Here is a 17,243-nt window from a genome sequence, read left to right on the forward strand (position 1 = left end):
TTTTCTTTCTTAGCTTCATCCATCCCATCCCTAAAAAGCACCCCATCAACAAATGCTAATATTACATACGATTACCTATGCCCATCTGGTCTATGTGAAAGGATAGGATCGTGTCCAGAACACGGGCTGGGGGATGGGAAGAGTCAGGTTGACCCAAACTTCAAGACTTTGTTAGATATTTAGAACCTCAGTGTGTCTCTGAAGACCCCCATCTCCTGTCTGTTGCCTACACACAGAAATATTCTTTCAAATGGACATTCAGTAACTCACAGTGATGTAGTTGTTCTCTAGCTGTTCTCTATTCAAAATTAACCTAGAAGTGTGTTGTTTCTGAAAAATTTATATGAGATTTCTTCACAGTTCACAACTGAGATACACATCCTCACTGAGCCCTCCCAGAGGCTGCTCGGAAAGAGTAGTGGATATACTGAAGTGGGATTTAGGGCATGTGCTCTCCTAAGTGTTGATTGGTCAGTACATTTTTCTGCCCTCCAAACCCATTTCCAGTTGGCTCTAAGGGAGGCAAATAAGAAGCGCTAATCCTTCACTGTTTATTATCTCCCTGTCTCTCTCCCTGACACACACACAGACACATACACACACACACACACACACGCATGCACATGTACGTGCACGCAGACAACCTATCCATCTCTTGGGAATGAATTTGCATGCATGCTGCCCCACCCACTAGGGAAAGCTACAAGTTTGAACTTCTCCGGCCTTGGAATGAAAGGCCTTTGTGTAAGGTGTGACCCGGTAAGGAGCAGAGGCAATTTGAAACCGGTCTCACCAGTGTAGCTAGGAGACTCATGCAAACTTCTCATGGGTTTCTTGAAGTGTGACAGACACAAACAGCTCAATTTCCTTTAAGGAGTCACAGAAAAGGTCAGCCTAGTCTAGTGGCTGGGAGACGACACCAGTGGAAACCATTAGACACGTGGTCATATAAGCATAATGCAGTGGGGGAAATGACATGATAGAGGTTTGTAAAAATTGCGGGGATGAAAGATGAGCAGGGAAGGCTTCCCAGGAGAGGTGACATTTAAGTTGAGGTTAGAGGGAGAATTTGACAGAGGGATAGTTTAAGAATCTGAACCTTTGAAAAATGTCTCAAATATTATAACACTCCATTTAAGAAATCTTAAATCTTAAAAATATGGAGTATTTATTAGGACAGAAAAGAAAAATCTTAGATATTTGAATATCTAATAATCTCTCATAGACATTAAGAAGAAACTTTTAAAGAAAATTGTGACAACATATTTCTGACCAATACTGCAATATCTTGTTTAAATTTTATAGCTATAACTGCCTGAATTAAAACAATGTTTTTAAGAAATTATAAAACAAAGCATCAAAAACAATGGCTTCTCTGCCTTGTAAACAAGGTATTTTGCACAAAAATAGCCTAGCTTAAGTATAAAGATTTCAAGTATTAAAAAAAAAAAAAAAGATTTCAAGTATTCAAACAATGATAAATTCTCTCATTTATTCACAAGGTTATTCACAGTTATGGGGGAACAAGGACTGTAGGAATAAATATGATTCAAAAGAAACGCTTAATAATTGATTGAAAGTTGACTGCTCTGTCACCATTTGACCCAGCAATTCCATTCCTAGGTATATATCTAAAAGAAAGAAAGACATCCATATGGAAAAACTTTTGCACAGATGTTCATACCAGCATTATTCACAATGCCCAAAATGTGGAAACAACCCAAATGCCCATCAATTGATGAATGGATAAATAAAATATAGTATATCCATACAATGGAATATTACCTTGGCCATAAAAAGGAAAGAAGTGCTGATACATGCTTCCAAAAAATGGATGAACCTTGAGAACATTATCTATAATACATGAAAGTAGCCAGTCATAGAAGAAATGTTTTGTATGATTCCATTTATATGAGAAGTCCAGCAAAGGCAAATCTATAGAAACAGAAGGTAGATTAGTGGTTGCCCAGTGCTGGAAGATGGAGATGAAGAACGACTGCTAGTGGTTGGGGGTTTCTTTTCAGGGTGATGGAAATCTTCTAAACTTAGATTGTGGTGATGGTTGCATAACTCTGTGAATTTACTAAAGCCACTGAATTATATTCTTTAAATGGGTGAATTTTATTTTCTATGAATTATATCTCAACAAAGATGTTTAAAAGAAAGTTGAGTGTACTAACTTTAATCTAAAGAATAAAATGAGTTGGGCTTTCAGATTTAATTGAAATTGAGCACAGTTCAAATTGGATTAGACGATTGGCACCTGGCCTCTGCAGATGCCGGTAGGCAAGAACGGGCTGACTGATAGAAATGGGGAGGAAGTGGTATAAGAAAGACTTGATCCAGACTTTGGGGAGTGAACTGATTGGTGTTCAGCAACGAAAACCACCACTACAAAGTAAAGATGAGTTCAGGGTGCCAAATCTAGAGACCAGAAATTCACATACAATTTCCCCGGAAATCAGCATCCCAGAATATGTAATAACAGCTCTGTGGAACTATAAAATACATACCGCACTCTACAGAAACACAGCTGCTGTGAAACAAAGCAAAGTAATTTCACTGAACAGATTAATTTCATATCTTTGTTACATCGAAAGAAGAATTCAGGTACCAGACAAAGAATGCAGTTTCCATTGACAGAATGCCAGGCTTCATGTTAATAAGCCTCAAAATATACCACAAGATCTCCAATGACCTCTAGTGGTTACAACTAGAAGTGCTTGGTTTATGATATATGGCGACTACACCACAAAGCAATGATGGATGTGAGGTTGGGTCCGTTGTTTTCTTATCTTGAAAGCGGTAAAGAAGCAGGAAAAGGAAACTAGCCAATAACTGCAATAAAAAGTTCGCTTCCTTGATTTTAAAGCGTTGAAGAGCCTATTTCTCTGTGGCTTGTCTTTGCAGTCTCTTTCAACACAGCCAGGAAGGTGTGTCTGTCTCCCTTCTGTGACTCAGTGACTTTATCAGGGACAACGACGCAGCCATGTAGGCAGGAGAAAGCTGACAACGGAGGAGGTAAGTGAGCAGGTAGGAGATGAAATGGCTGGTCCCAAGAGACGGGCATGAAAAAGTGCCAGGGAAAGTGGGAGGCAGGTGTTGCAAACTAAAAGAAGCCAATTTGGTCTTGTATGGCTCTCGGGTACTTTTTGAGAGCTACCTAAGAAGTCCAAAAGCTCATCTCTCCCCACAACCTCACCCCCAGGTTGTAGTGACAGCCATTCAGACCAAATGATGCCACACTTAGACTTTCAGTGAGCAAACCTTAGTGAAGAAGCCCAAACTACTTCACGCAGTCTCTTCTGTAAGCTTGATGAAGTCCCAGCTCTCTGTCCTTTGGATGAAAGTTTCACTCCATTGAGAAAGGGCAAGAAACAGGACAAGTTCCAGAAACGGGATTCTATCACGACCCTCATTGTTGGTCTCAGGCTACCAGAAATCCCTAGGCCATTAATTTGGGGATGAATCCTGGGAAACCATCCTTACAAGCACCTGCAACAAGCTTGGCTGGATTCTTCAAATCTTGGCAGCGGGAGGGTTCCCTAGATCATCGTGGTCTATCCCACATCTGAATATCTTTCGTGTCATCATAGAGAGTCCATTTCTAACATTCATCTGGCAAGTTAACAAGCCACTAGTTGCTCTTATAATAACTATAACGTCTGATATTTGCTATGCTGATTAGCAAAGTATCTGATAATAACTGAGACTGTGACCTTTTCAATACAATGCTAGCTAACTACCTCTAGAGTATTAATTCCTGGTCAAATGCTAGCTACCCTGGTATTTCAACTAACACCTTCAAATATCACATTGTCTCTGCTGGAGTATTTCAAAGTAAATTATACACATAACAGGAGGGCAGGGTAAGGATAAGAACAAGGACCCACTGGCAGTCAGTGACCACTGCTGTGCAAGTCTTGCCCTTATTCCTAAACGTTGCCACTGAGACAGGTTAGTTAGCACCTTGCTAGGTAGACAGGGGGGTCCCTGGTGGAATAAACAAAAAGCAGCCATATCCTGAAACTCCAGGTCCTGGAATGTCTCCTTCACTCCAGGACAGAGACATGAGAATACGCCTTGAGGTTAATAATCTCAAATCCCTTCTGGCCGGACAAAGGAGCAGATCTGATAGATAGGAATGGGGTGGTTCCTTAATCCCTTCAGGATGAGCAAACAGGACAAACTTAATAGATGAATTCCATTAGAAGGCTCCAGCCCCCTTCCCCAAGCAGGCAAGGGAAGGTATGAAAGTAAGAGCTTTCGCCTCAGTCACTGGGCACCCCCATTTGGGACCCCCTCCCACTCGGGAGCTGCAACCTTGTCTCCTGCCTCTAATAATCTTCCTTTACAACTCTTTGCCTCTCCTGGGTCCGTGTTTCCATTCTTCGGTCTCACAAGACACAATCCTAGCCCGCACCCAGAAACTGCCGGCAGATTCAACATCATTTACATCATTTGGGGACTCACAGGAAAATATTCCTACTTCACTACCATGGTCACTTGTCAGTTTTCAGATCCATCCATTCGTGTAACAGATATCTACGGACTGCCTACCTATGTACCAGATATCTGCTTGAAATGTCTTGTCTGTCTGATAGCTCCAAGGAGAATTTAATATACTAATCGAATGTTAAAAATTCACTGGCTGATGCTATTTATAAGTTTTTGCAAAAACGAAACGTCCCATGGTGGTAGGAAGATATTAAAGCCCCCAAGGTACCGTTTCACCCTCAAGGAGGAAGCAAGCACTAGAAGAGTATGTTTATAAACCTAAAAATATCAATTGCTTTATTTGTTTTCTCCAGGGGGGAAAAAAAACCCTTAAAGGTTATAGAAACATTTTACCATATTTCATTTTTTGAAGAATCAATAATTACATCATTAGGCTACATTTACCTTAATTGTGATTTAGTGCATCGTAAAAATATCGTGAGTAAGAATTCTTGACGTTGCTTGTTTGTCCAGAGGTCAAACCAATGACTTATAAGAGCAACTCTTTCCAGAAAGAGCTATAAAGGGAAGGAAACAACATTTTTTTGTATAGTTTAATATATTCTTAGTTGCTAAGCAATCCTTAGGCAACCTAACTACCTCTCAGCTAATATTTGCATAGCACATTACAGCTCACAAAGCACTTTCACATATGTAGCAGAGGTCTCTCCCTTTAGCTTAGACTGTTTTTATTCAGCGATACAGACGAGCCCAGGCTTGTTGGGTGGGCTGGTGGAAAAGGCTGGGGTGATGTGAGTACAGAGGGGCCCAGGGAGGCATCTTTCAAAACAAAGAGAGAATCCTGGCTTTTGTTTCTACCTAAGCCAATGTGGCCTGGGGAAACAGATTCCAAACATTTCATCTTGAAAACACAAACAGGCTACACCTGTCTAATTGTGAAAACAAGGCCATTTAAAATAGGTATGATTTCGCTAACCCACAGTCCTATATCTTTATAGTATCCACCAAAATGAAAGTTAAGAAATATTGTCAAATAGCCATTGTTAGATGTGTCTCCAGGGAAGACATACCCCCAGAATCAGTGTCCCCCCCAAACCTGGGTTTCAGTCCAGCTTTGCTCAGATGGCATATACCACCTCACTGGCTCTGTTACTCAGTCAGGCTTTGGCCCAGTCTGCCTAGTTTCCTTCCCGTGTGAATGGGCCTGAACCACGCAGGAGCTCTGAGGACCCAGGCAACCTCCAATATGGTCTGACAGAGCCATTCGATGACTATTTGCACTACCTTTCAAAGGGGGCATCCCCAGGCCATCAAACCATGCAGGTGGCACAGAAGGGAAGAGAGGATTAAAGAAATACACAGAGAAATACACAATAACACTCTCCACTCCAAAATGCCACCCGAACACCTTCTCTTTTCTCCTCCTCCATTACAGCTAACAGTGTGTGTTCTGGAGGTTTCTAGATTGTCTCTGGAGATACAGAGGAAAGGGGAAGACAGATCTTGAGCCTCCCATAAGGTAAGAGCTGGGGACTGGCGTGAGAAGAAACCATGTTTGGCACAGACAAATATAGGTTTATTTTTGCTTAAAGTAACTCAAAAACTAAATTCTTTAGAGGTTTTCTTTAAATAAAAATATATAGCAACATGAGACCCAAAATATCATAGTAAAATTAGCCATACTAATTAAACTTGTTTTACTCTAGAGTATGTAACTCACCTGTCTATTTAATGACTTGTTGTTAAACGGTGTCCAGGCACTGAATCTTGTGTGGAAGCTCTCCATTTCCAGGGTTTTCCTGGAAGAATCCCCAGCTGACATCTCAGCAAATTATTTTCTTCCAGTCCTAGAAACTATAGGTTCATTTCAATAGATGTTTAGTTAAGATCACCTAGAAATATCCAGTATATTAATGTTGTCCTTATAGGAATCATATAATTAGAGCAATTCATATATATATATATATATATATATATATATATATATATATATGTATATATACACACATATATGTGTGTATATGTGTGTGTGTGTGTGTGTGTGTGTATATGTGTATATATTCATGGAGGAGGATCCATACAACTATACACAAGAAGTTCATGCATGCCAAATTATTGTAATTTATTCTGTCCTCATCTACTTGCACCCAAATGTGAATCTAAACCAGAGTTGTTTTTTCACTTTTTTGGGAAAATGACTCAGAAATTGGAATGATTCTTTATCAGCCAGGACTACTGACTTTCCCTTTCCCTGGAAAGCAAGAATGTGAAGGGCTCAAAGAGGGTACTCCACCTCCCGATCTTTTGAGGACACAAATCAAAGAGGATGTAGAGAGAAAAAAATAGGATAATGTATTAGTTATCCATTGCTGCATAACAAATTATCCCAAAATTTAACAGCTAAAAACAACAAACCCTTATTATCTCAAAGTTTCTGAAGGTCAGGAATCTAGGCACAGCTTAGTGGAGTATTACATTATTCTACTCAGGCTACCATAACAAAATACCCCAGACTAGGTGGCATGAACAACATTTTATTTTCTCCCAGTTCTGGATGCTAGAAGTCCAAGATTAAGGTGCTGTCAGGGATGGTTTCTGAGGAGACCTGTCTTCCTGGCTTCTATATAGCCACCTTCTCGCTGTGTTCTCACAAGGCCTCTCATCTGTGTGTACACACACACACACACACACACACACACACACACACACGCAGATATCTCTGATGTCTCTTCCTCTCCTTATAAGGACACCACTCCTCTTGGATTAAGGTCCCACCCTTACAACATAATTTAACTTTCATTACCTCTTTATAGGTTCTATCTCCAAATATAGTCACCTTGGAGATTAGGGCTTTAACATTTGGAGGCATATAATTAAGTCCATAATAGGTACCTCTGCTTATAAGGCTGCCATCAAGGTATTGGCCAGGACTTGTCTCACCTGAAGGATTTGGAACTCATTCATATGGTTGTTGGCAGGATTCAGTTGCTCATGGGCTATTGGACTGAAGGCCTCAGCTCTCACTGGCTGTTGGCTGGAGGCCTCCCTTGTCTTCCTTGCCACATGGGCCTCTCCAGAGGGCAGTTCATATGGTGGCTGGCTTTCATCCGAATGAACAAATGAAAAAGCAAGAGAAGGCACACAGTCTCTTTGTAACCTAACCTCAGAAGTAATATCCCATCACGTTTGCTCTATCCTATTACTTAAAAGCAAGTCACTAAGTCCGGCCCACACTCCAAGGGAGATGATTATACAAGAGCACGAACAGTAATACAATATCTCTGAGTTCACCCTTTAGCTCAGTTCCCTTCTTTTCTCACATGCAGAATACATTTATCCATTTCTTAAGGAACACACCCAAAGTCCCATCTCATCAATAGTTTTAGCTTAGGTCCCAGGAGATATGAATGATTCATACAGTTTCCACAAATCCAGATAAATTTCTTCCTGACCTAGAGATCCCTGAACTAAAAAGCTAAGTTATCCCTATACACATGGTAGAACAGGGAAAGGATAACTTCAACAAATATTCCCATTTTTAAAGGAGAAGGATGACATATAAGAGTTAATCCCTTGCAATTTGGTGATTCTTTTGAGAAAGCCACAGTCTCAAAATCTATCTCAAGTTATTTATTTGATTCTAGGCAGTGCTACATGCCACAATTGTTTAGGTCTCTCCTCTCTCTCTCTCTCTCTCTCTCTCTCTCTCTCTCTCTGTCTGTCTCTCTCTCTCTCAATTTAACTGCAAGCATTTTGAGCCTATCAGGCTTCCTTAGGAAAAGCCAAATCCTAAGTCTCCTTCCCTGAGATACTTTTCCAGCTGAATGTATTTGCTGGGCACTGCCTTGTTCCATTCAGAGCTTCTAATGATAATGTGAGAGCTACACACTTGACTTGTTCCTTGCTGCTAGGCAGAGTTTTAAACCGCATTTGTTGCTCAAAGGCCCTCTCAGTTGTTTTTACACTAGTTGAAGTTGTGAATCAATTACACCTTCCCAACCTTGCAAGTACCTAAGTTTTTTGGCTATCTCTGAATTCCTTTATATTCCTACTTGCACACCAGCCAAATATGTTCTGAGTGCCTCTATTTCTTGTAATACCTTGACAAATGCAGCCATTAGTAATGAACTTGTTCTAATAACATCAATTTTCTGCCTATTTGCATAAAGTACATAGCTTATTAGATATATAATATGCCCTTTACCCTATTCAAGACTATAGTTTTATAAAATTTTTTCACTACGTAACATAGATTACCATCTTTCCAAGTGTCCAATAACAATTTAATAACAATTTCATGCTGCCAGACATGAATGTTAATGCCACAGAATTTGAAATTTGTTGCTATTATTATGGCAGCACCTTAATCCTGGAACCAATATTTGTATCTACAAAACATTTAAGGAAAAAATAACTGTAAACTTACATAAAATCTTCAAGAGAATAGGAAAAGTTGGAATTATTCCCGTCTTTTACAAAGTCAGCATAACCTTGGTACCAAAACCCAACAAGGACCTTACAAGAAAGGAATATTATAGGTTTATTATTATAAACATAAATGTAAAAATCCTGACCAAAATATTAGAACACCAAACCTAGCAATGTATAAAAAAGATACTATATTGCCACCAAGTTTGATTTATTCTTGGAATGTATATTTGGTTTAATATTACAAAATCAATGTACTTATCATCATTTACAAAATAAAGGAGAAAAAATATGTGGTAATCTCAGTAGATACAAAAAAAGTGCATTTTTTAAACTTCCAACACCCATTCATAACAAAAAAACTCATAACAAACTAGGACTCGAACAGAACTTCCTCACCCATATAAAGACATATGAAACATGGCAAACATTAAATGTAATAGGAAGTGTTGAAACTTTCCCTCTGATAGCTACTACCACCTTTACTCAACATTGTTCTGTCCAATGCAATAATGCAATAAAATAAAATGTAAAATAATTGAAAATGAAAAATAAGATTTTCATTATTTATTAATGGCGTAATTGTATGTAGAAAATACAAAACAATCTACAGATTTAATGCCTAATCTTAGCAGGCTTGCTGCCCATAGGGCAACATTAAAAAAAAAATCTGTATTTCTTTATACTAACAACAAATCTTTATTAAACAACAACATATCATGTGTAAATAATTTTTTTAAATCCAATTGAAACCAAAGAGGAACAAGTACTCCACACAGAATACTAAAATTTTTAATCAAGAAAAGATTTTAAAGATTTAAATAAGAGTATACATCTGTATAGACGTTGGTTCTACCAAACTAATCTATTACTCAATACAATCTCAGTCGGAACCCAGCAGGTGTGTGTGTGTCAAATTCATTATAAAATGTTATGGAAACGCAAAGGGTCAAGAATAGCAAAGACAGCTTCAAAAACGAACAAATTGTTAAGACTCTACATGATATCAGAACTTATTTCTTATAAAACTAGTGTCAATAAGAGCAAGAGATATTGACACAAGAACAGACAAATAAGTCAATAGAATGGATCAATTGAGTCCAGAAACACTCACATATGTATGGACAGTTAACTTATGGACAAAGGGGACTCTGTAGAGCAGTGAGAAAAGGAAGATTCTAGTGAGAACTGCATGGAGTAGAACAACTGTTCAACGGGGCCCAGCTGGCCCTCAGGATCATGAGAAAATAAGTGATTATTGCTTTAAGCCACTAAATTTTGGGGTGGTCTGTTATTTAGCCATAATAACTGGTACAAAAATTGGTACCTGGAAGTAGAGTTTATACCATAGCATGCATAACTTAAAGGACATGGCATTGACTTTGGGAAAGCTCAGCAAGTGGCAATTGAAAAGGGTGGTGGGAGACTGTTAGTGGAGACTGAAGAGCGGTGAGCTTCCTATGAAAGGCTGGAAAAGGGGTGACCTGTGTTAGGTAACAGTGGAAGGTTTGGCAGCTCCATTGCCTGCATTACTGTGGACCATAGAAAATGTACCAAGGAATATGTACACGTGGCTAAAGAGATTCCAAGCAGTTCATAGAAAATGCTGATTGGCTTCTTTAGCTGCATATGATACAGTAAGAGGGACATGACATTGCCTGAAAGATCTATTGAAGTTTTGGATAGAATTTAGTGGAAATAAATAACAATATAGTACAGTATCTTCAGCCAGCCAAAAGTCTCAAAGGAATTAATGGCCTCATTTCAAAGTCCTCTTTGATAAGGCCTTTGAAAAGTTTTGGTGGTACCTCAGACACCCTCTCAGTTAGAAAATAAAAAAGTTTCTCAGAATCTTAAAGACTTTGTTCCACAGCACAAGGTAGAGAAGGCCCTATCGCACAGAAATTTGTGGATATAACTTTTGTCCAATAGAATGGGTTATAATTAGATGCATAGAAAGTCCATAAAATTATCAAGGAGACAGTTCTGGTGAAAGCATGTCCAGCTTGGAATAAAAGGGACCAAGAAAGTTTGAAATAGGCTCTGAGCCTGCAACTTTGTATAGGCAAGGAGCAGGCTGAGAAAGCCTTGTAACTGTAACCACAAAGCATTTCTTATTGAAAAGGATGGGGGACAGAGGACAGAGCCAAGAGTCGGCAGGGCAGAGCCAAGAGAAACTGAGAACAATGGATACCATAATCAAGGAACAATCACAGCAGTTGGCCTGGCTGGATTTGAATCGCTATGTACCAGCATCTGCCATGTGCCCTCAGGCTCCTGCCATTGTGAAGAGGAAAGACTGATGTTGTTATCTCTTAGTGTTTCACCGGTGTGAGGAAGCTAGGTGTCTGGGAGACAGCTGGGTCCACAGGTCTCTAGATCAAGAGAAGCTAAGAACAAGGAGCCTCATTTGCAATTGGATCTAATGCGGAGCACGAGGTTGAACTTCACGCCTGATCCCATAATCGAATGAGACTTTGGGTGTCTTGGGATAGGGGTAATTGTATTCTGCATGTAAAGGCATGTGAACTGCTGTGGCCAGAGGGCAGACGTGGTATATTGTCCATACGTATGGCCACGAAATATTGCTCCCATCCCTGTAGCTACATACCAGTTCTCCCATCATGAGGTGGAGTCTATTGCACTCCCCCGCTTTGAATCTACCCTTGCACTGTCGTGTTTTAACCAGTGGGATGTTGTGGAAGTGAAGATGTATGACTTCTGGGTCTAAGCCTTAAGAAGAATTGCACTTTCTATTTTTTGCACTCCTGAGATCTAGCTGCCATTTAAATAAGCTTGGGCTAGATAACTGAATGATGAGAGACCACATGGAGAGATGGAGGTCGGGCCAGCCCCCCGCTGTTTCAACCACCCCAGCCAAATCACCAAATGTGTGAATGAAGCAGTCAAGACATTAAACAAAACAAGCTGGAAACAAAAAAATACATTTTGTATGGTTTAATTTGTACAAAGTTCTACAGTGTTAGAAGTTAAGATGGTGGTTACCTTCAGGGAGGAAAGAGAGTAGTGATGTGGAGGGACCTGAGAGGGGATTCCGAGACGCAAGGAGTGATGGAGTAGGGGGAGCCCTGGAGTTCACTTTATAATTCACTGAGTTCTACACTTTCAATGGGCATATTTTCTATAGGTTTATTTCCATCAAGATATTTTAAAATAAGATTACTTACAAAATATTAAATATTATTAAGTACCTAGAAAAAATAAAAGTATAAACTTTATGAAGAAAATTATAAAACTTTGCTGAAAAACATTTTTAAAGACCTAAATAAATGAAGAAATACACGTTTTATTCATAAATTAGACACTCAGAAGAATGAAGAGATTAATTCTCTCAAATTGATCTACAGATTCAATGCAATCTCAATAAAAAATCCCAAGAGATATTGTGGTGTGTGTGTGTGTGTGTGTGTGTGTGTGTGTGTGTGTGTGTAACTTGAAAAGCTGATTCTAAAATATTTATGGAAGCTTAAAGGGCCAAAAAATAGTCAAGACAAGACAGTCTGGAAGAGCAAGGCAGGGAGACGTGTTTCTAGATATCAAAAAAGCTGGAGTAATTGGATGGAGTAATTGGAGTAATACCTTCATGGTATTAGTATGAAGACAGACACATCTAAACAAGGAGAATAAAAGAGAAAGTCCAAATGGACTCATGTACACATGAGCACTGGTTAGATGACAAATCAGAAGAAAAGATGGATTTTTCCATTTATAGAAAACAGTATCTATTTTTTTTTTTAAAAAAAGAGAAAAGAAATAGGACCCCTTTCTCACACTACACACACACACACACTAACTATCTGAAGGCTTTTTTATGCAAAATCAATTACATATGGTTTGTGAATCTTCAGAAGACAAAGATTAGAACCATGGATGATGTCAGAGAGACAGATTTTGGATCAATCTAAGTGGGAAAACCATTACTTCAGCTGTTTTAGCTGTCTCAGGAGGTTATGTCCATTACTGGAGATATTAAAACACAAATTTACTGACCAGTTGTCAGTGAAATTCTAGCTGAGATTCAAGCATCAGAAATGTCTAAGTTTCTAAGCAACCATGTGTTGCTATAAATTCCAAGAAGGAGAAAACAACAGGACCTGGAGTAGCTGAAGAAACTTTATTGGAGAGCCAGAAGATTTGAGAATAAGATAAACATTTGCAGTGCCTCTACTCTTACTACACTTCAATAAGATAGAAGCACATTTAAAAAATGAATATATTGGAAAGGCATGGACCATATTAGGAACAATTTTAGAAATATTAAAGGGCAGCAACAGCACCAAATTTGGATCCCTGCTCTTACTCACTTCCATGCCTCCAAATCGAAGTTTTACAAGTAATGTACTCTCTGAGCCTCAGTTTCCTCACGTGTAAAGCAAGGCAGTGATGTGTCTTGGCAAACTATAATATACCAATGTGTTGTTCAGATAAGAACTTCATGGCAATGTGGAAAATTAAATACCTTCTTCTAAATTAACATTAAATTTTTTTAAAATCCTTAGTTTCATAAGATGCCCAGCTGTTGTTGTGTGAAATTCCTCCACGGGCCAACATAAGGAATTTTTATTTAGCAAGCTCTCAAAATTGTTATTATCCTCGGTGTTAAGGGATTACTGAGTTACATAAAAAGTGGAACATTACAGAAGGAATAGTCACTCTGTTGGCTGGTGGGCTTACATATGTGAGTACAGTATATCATATATAGATATATAGAGGGTGCCAAAAAAATAGGTATACACATTTTAAGAAAGGAAAGCTGTATTAAAATTGTAATACTCAACATATACCGATAACAAAAGATAAATACAAGTCACGTTTGACTTATGCAATTACAAGAGGTGCTCAAAGTGGTTACCATCAGCATCCAGAAACTTGTGATTATGGCGAACTACTGCTTGAGCAACGTTAACCAAAGATCCACTTATATACTTTTTTTTGCACTCCTGGTAGATATAAATGTAAATATAGATATGGATAGATAGAGATATAACTTTCCAAGGGATTATATTCATTCTCTAATATGTAAACTTTGTTGATTAGTTATTCACCCCAGGGAGAAATGACATGCTGGCAATAACTACTTCTTTAAATGGAATAATTATTTTTCATATTCCAGCATTTTATATTTCTCCAAATAGTAGCTCCATAAGATATTCATAGGTATTTCCCAGAAAATCAGGGTCTGTGGTTAAATATGCTTGGGAAATGCCTGATTGAACAAAAGTAAACATGTTTCTTTTGGTAGGATGTTTTGAATACCAAGAAGTTAGGGTCACTGGGAGCCATTTTAGAAGCTGCCTACCATTTCAGTGTCTGCCAACGAGTAGGCATTTGGCAGATATCGAGTAAATGAATAATTGTTCACATCCACCAACTTTGCAAAATCTAGGGCTGAAAAACAAGTTACTGGCTAAGAAAAAGGCAAATTCCTTCATTGATTATTAGGATTTGACAACTGTGTCACAATGGTGGCAATTTATAAACTTGTGTGATCCTATTAGTAATTTCTATCATTATGTAAAATGAGTTATATGTTAAAATAAGCTTAGAATTGAATTAATAAGTAGATCTGACAGATTATTCTTTCATGACGATAGCAAATTAGAAGAGAAATATTTTAGGGTACTTATTTGTGATGAGAATTCACTCTGAGGTAAGATACTTATTGTAAATTATGTTTACAACCTGGCAGTCATCAATATCTTCTAGTATCTTTAGAAATATGTATGTGACATTTCTTCCATGAGAAAGTTAGATTGTATGCATTGGAAAAAATCTATAGCAAGTCTTCCTCCTAAAGCAGGAAAAAGGAATAAACTCCTACCGTGTTTCCCCAAAAATAAGACCTAGTCAGACCATCAGCTATAATGCATCTTTTGGAGCAAAAATTAATATAAGATCCGGTCTTATATTACTATCTTATTTTACTACAATATAAGACCGGGTCTTATATTAATTTTTGCTCCAAAAGATGCATTAGAGCTGATGTTCCAGCTAGGTCTTATTTTCAGGGAAACACGGCAGGAGTGGAGAAAAAAATTTAATCCCTTAAATATGACTTCCAAGAGCTTATCTGTGTCTAAAGATTGTAGAAAAGAGCGACAGTACTAGAAAAGTACATGTGGTTAGTGAAAAAACAGAAATGAAAGACTATTCCAGTTATATGTTATGTCCTATATTCAGAGCACGTAAAAACATGATTTATTTTGAACGTAAACCGGTATATAATTTTTATGAAACGCACAAATAAATGATGGATAATGAAAGTGATGGCATGTTTTGAGGTAACCTGCACTGTTGATAGCACAGGAGGTGACAGGAAATGCCACACTTGTGAGCCAAAACTGGGCATAATCAAACGCTGGATTTGCTCAGTTTAAAGCTATAAAATTAAAGCTATAAGAAGCAACTGTACTATTTAAATTCATTCAGGAAAAATAACCAGTTATGTTGCTGTAAAACTTTCAAGGCCCTAATCCCTACTTTCTCCCACTGAGAGAATTTTAGGGCATGATTTCTGAGGTTCCTGAGGTCCACAAACGTCAAGATGGGCCTGAAGGCAATTGCCTGGGTTGCGCTGAACTTTAGTGCAGATGATGTCAGGATATTTAGCTCTGATATTTATGGCAAGGTTTATTAATAAGCACAGTATAAGTACTTTTAAATAGATAAATATTTATAAGTACCATGGCTTAGTTATTTGTCCTGTTCATGAAATCGTAGCATATTAACCCAGAGCTCTACGATTATAACCATGAATTGATTTTCTGTAGATTCTTTGTATTTCGCCTTCCCTCCCCTCCCTGGCAGGGCACTGCGCTCTCACCATGACCTGAGCAGCATTACCTAAAAGACTGAAGTGGTGCTGGGGAGAAACAACACGTGTCCTGTAGGGTCAGGTTTGAGTTGGGCTGTGAAGAGGAAACACCTACCTCCTCCGAGCACTCATTTGGGATAAAGTCACGGGGCACTGTGGGAAACGCTGATTTTCACAGGACTCCAAACTGGATTCCACTAACAGACTTCCTCCTTCTGCCAGTTCTCATCTTTCCTAGTATGGAGTCCAAAACTGGGGAGTGGGGGGAGGGGAGGGTATCCTCCTCCACTCGGACCTCTGTCCCACGTGCGTGCTCCGGAAGAGATACAAGTTTATTAGCCGCAGCCCAAAACAAATCTGACTCTACGCAAAGGTTGTTTTGTTTCTCTCCTGTGCCACTTGAGTGTTTTGGGTAATTCGGAAGTTGCCCAGGTTCTCCCAGGACATCCAAGGGGAGCCAGGTGCCCTGCCTCAGTGCTGCATAGAATAAACCGGCCCGGGCGCTGTGTCCCTGGGATCCCAAGCAAAAGATGCGCGGCCCCAAAGCCAAGGGCTTTACCTCCGGTAGGTGGCTGAGAGATGCGGCAACGAGAGGCTGCTCCTCTGTGAACCACGTAGTGAAAAGCCGGAGCAAAACTTCGGGTCTCTGCTCCGGGAGGACAGTGGCACGCTGTCTCCATAGCGACCCGACAACGGGGCCCCGCGCCCCGCCCCATGCAGTTCACAAGTCCTCCCTCCAGGGACACTCCACAGGACCTGCCCGGCCTGAGTGCCCAGGAGCCGGGCTCAGACGCCAGGCTGCAGGACCCCGCGGGAAGACCTGGGCACCAAAGCCAACGTTTGCTTGCTCTCAAAGAAAGCCAGCAATTTTAAGGCCGTGTGATGGGAAAGGTGGGGTTTCTTATTTCAGCAAATCCTCAGACTATTTTAATACTTATGGTCAATGTTAGCATTATACAGCAGGCACCAGAACCAAAACCGAAAAACCAACCAAACAACAAAAGCCACCCTTCTTAATTGGTTTCTAATGGTTCTCGTCAAAATGCCTTTAAGTAGTTATTGTGAAGCCTTTGTTTTCTATGCAGGTGAATAGTTATCATCATGAAAAGATGTTCACAATATGAGAAGCAGGTTAGAAAACCATGTGAATACTATGATCTAATTTTTGTGAATAAGTTTAAGAAGTCTGGGAGTATGTACACAAATATGTTAAATGGTTTGCTCTGGTAGTATTTTAAAAAATCATCTGTAATTAAAATTTGTCCACAAGGAATATACAATATCCACATAATAAATATTTTGTAAATCAGGCACCTAATTTTTTTTCCTGTTGCCTTGAACATGCTTAAGTTTTGTAAAAGGATATACATTAGATAAGCTAAAATTTTGTTACCTGGGACCCACGTGGGGTCCCCTGACACAAAGGACAAATGAATAAACAAGGTCAGTCTGCTGCTCTGTCACTAATCCACCGGAAACAGCTTGTGCTTTACTCTATCTCAGGACCTATCCAAGAAGAACA

The 17,243-nt window shown here is 39.2% G+C and overlaps 1 protein-coding gene across 1 annotated transcript in view; it reads right to left on the reverse strand.

The window, feature by feature from the left end:
- The window catches only part of ECT2L (epithelial cell transforming 2 like), a 73,283-nt gene extending 56,884 nt beyond the window's left edge, over positions 1-16,399 (reverse strand). Inside the window, exons 1-5 of the mRNA XM_081045316.1 lie at positions 16,281-16,399; positions 8,885-8,973; positions 7,351-7,558; positions 6,179-6,312; positions 4,903-5,015 (exon numbers count right to left, since the gene is read on the reverse strand). Of these exons, the coding sequence (XP_080901442.1) occupies positions 4,903-5,015; positions 6,179-6,280 (215 nt within the window). The 5' untranslated portion in view covers positions 6,281-6,312; positions 7,351-7,558; positions 8,885-8,973; positions 16,281-16,399. The remainder of the gene's footprint in view (positions 1-4,902; positions 5,016-6,178; positions 6,313-7,350; positions 7,559-8,884; positions 8,974-16,280) is intronic.
- Between the last annotated feature and the right edge of the window lie 844 nt (positions 16,400-17,243).

This window comes from Rhinolophus hipposideros, assembly GCF_964194185.1.
Source record: "Rhinolophus hipposideros genome assembly, chromosome: 3".
NCBI lineage: Eukaryota > Metazoa > Chordata > Mammalia > Chiroptera > Rhinolophidae > Rhinolophus > Rhinolophus hipposideros.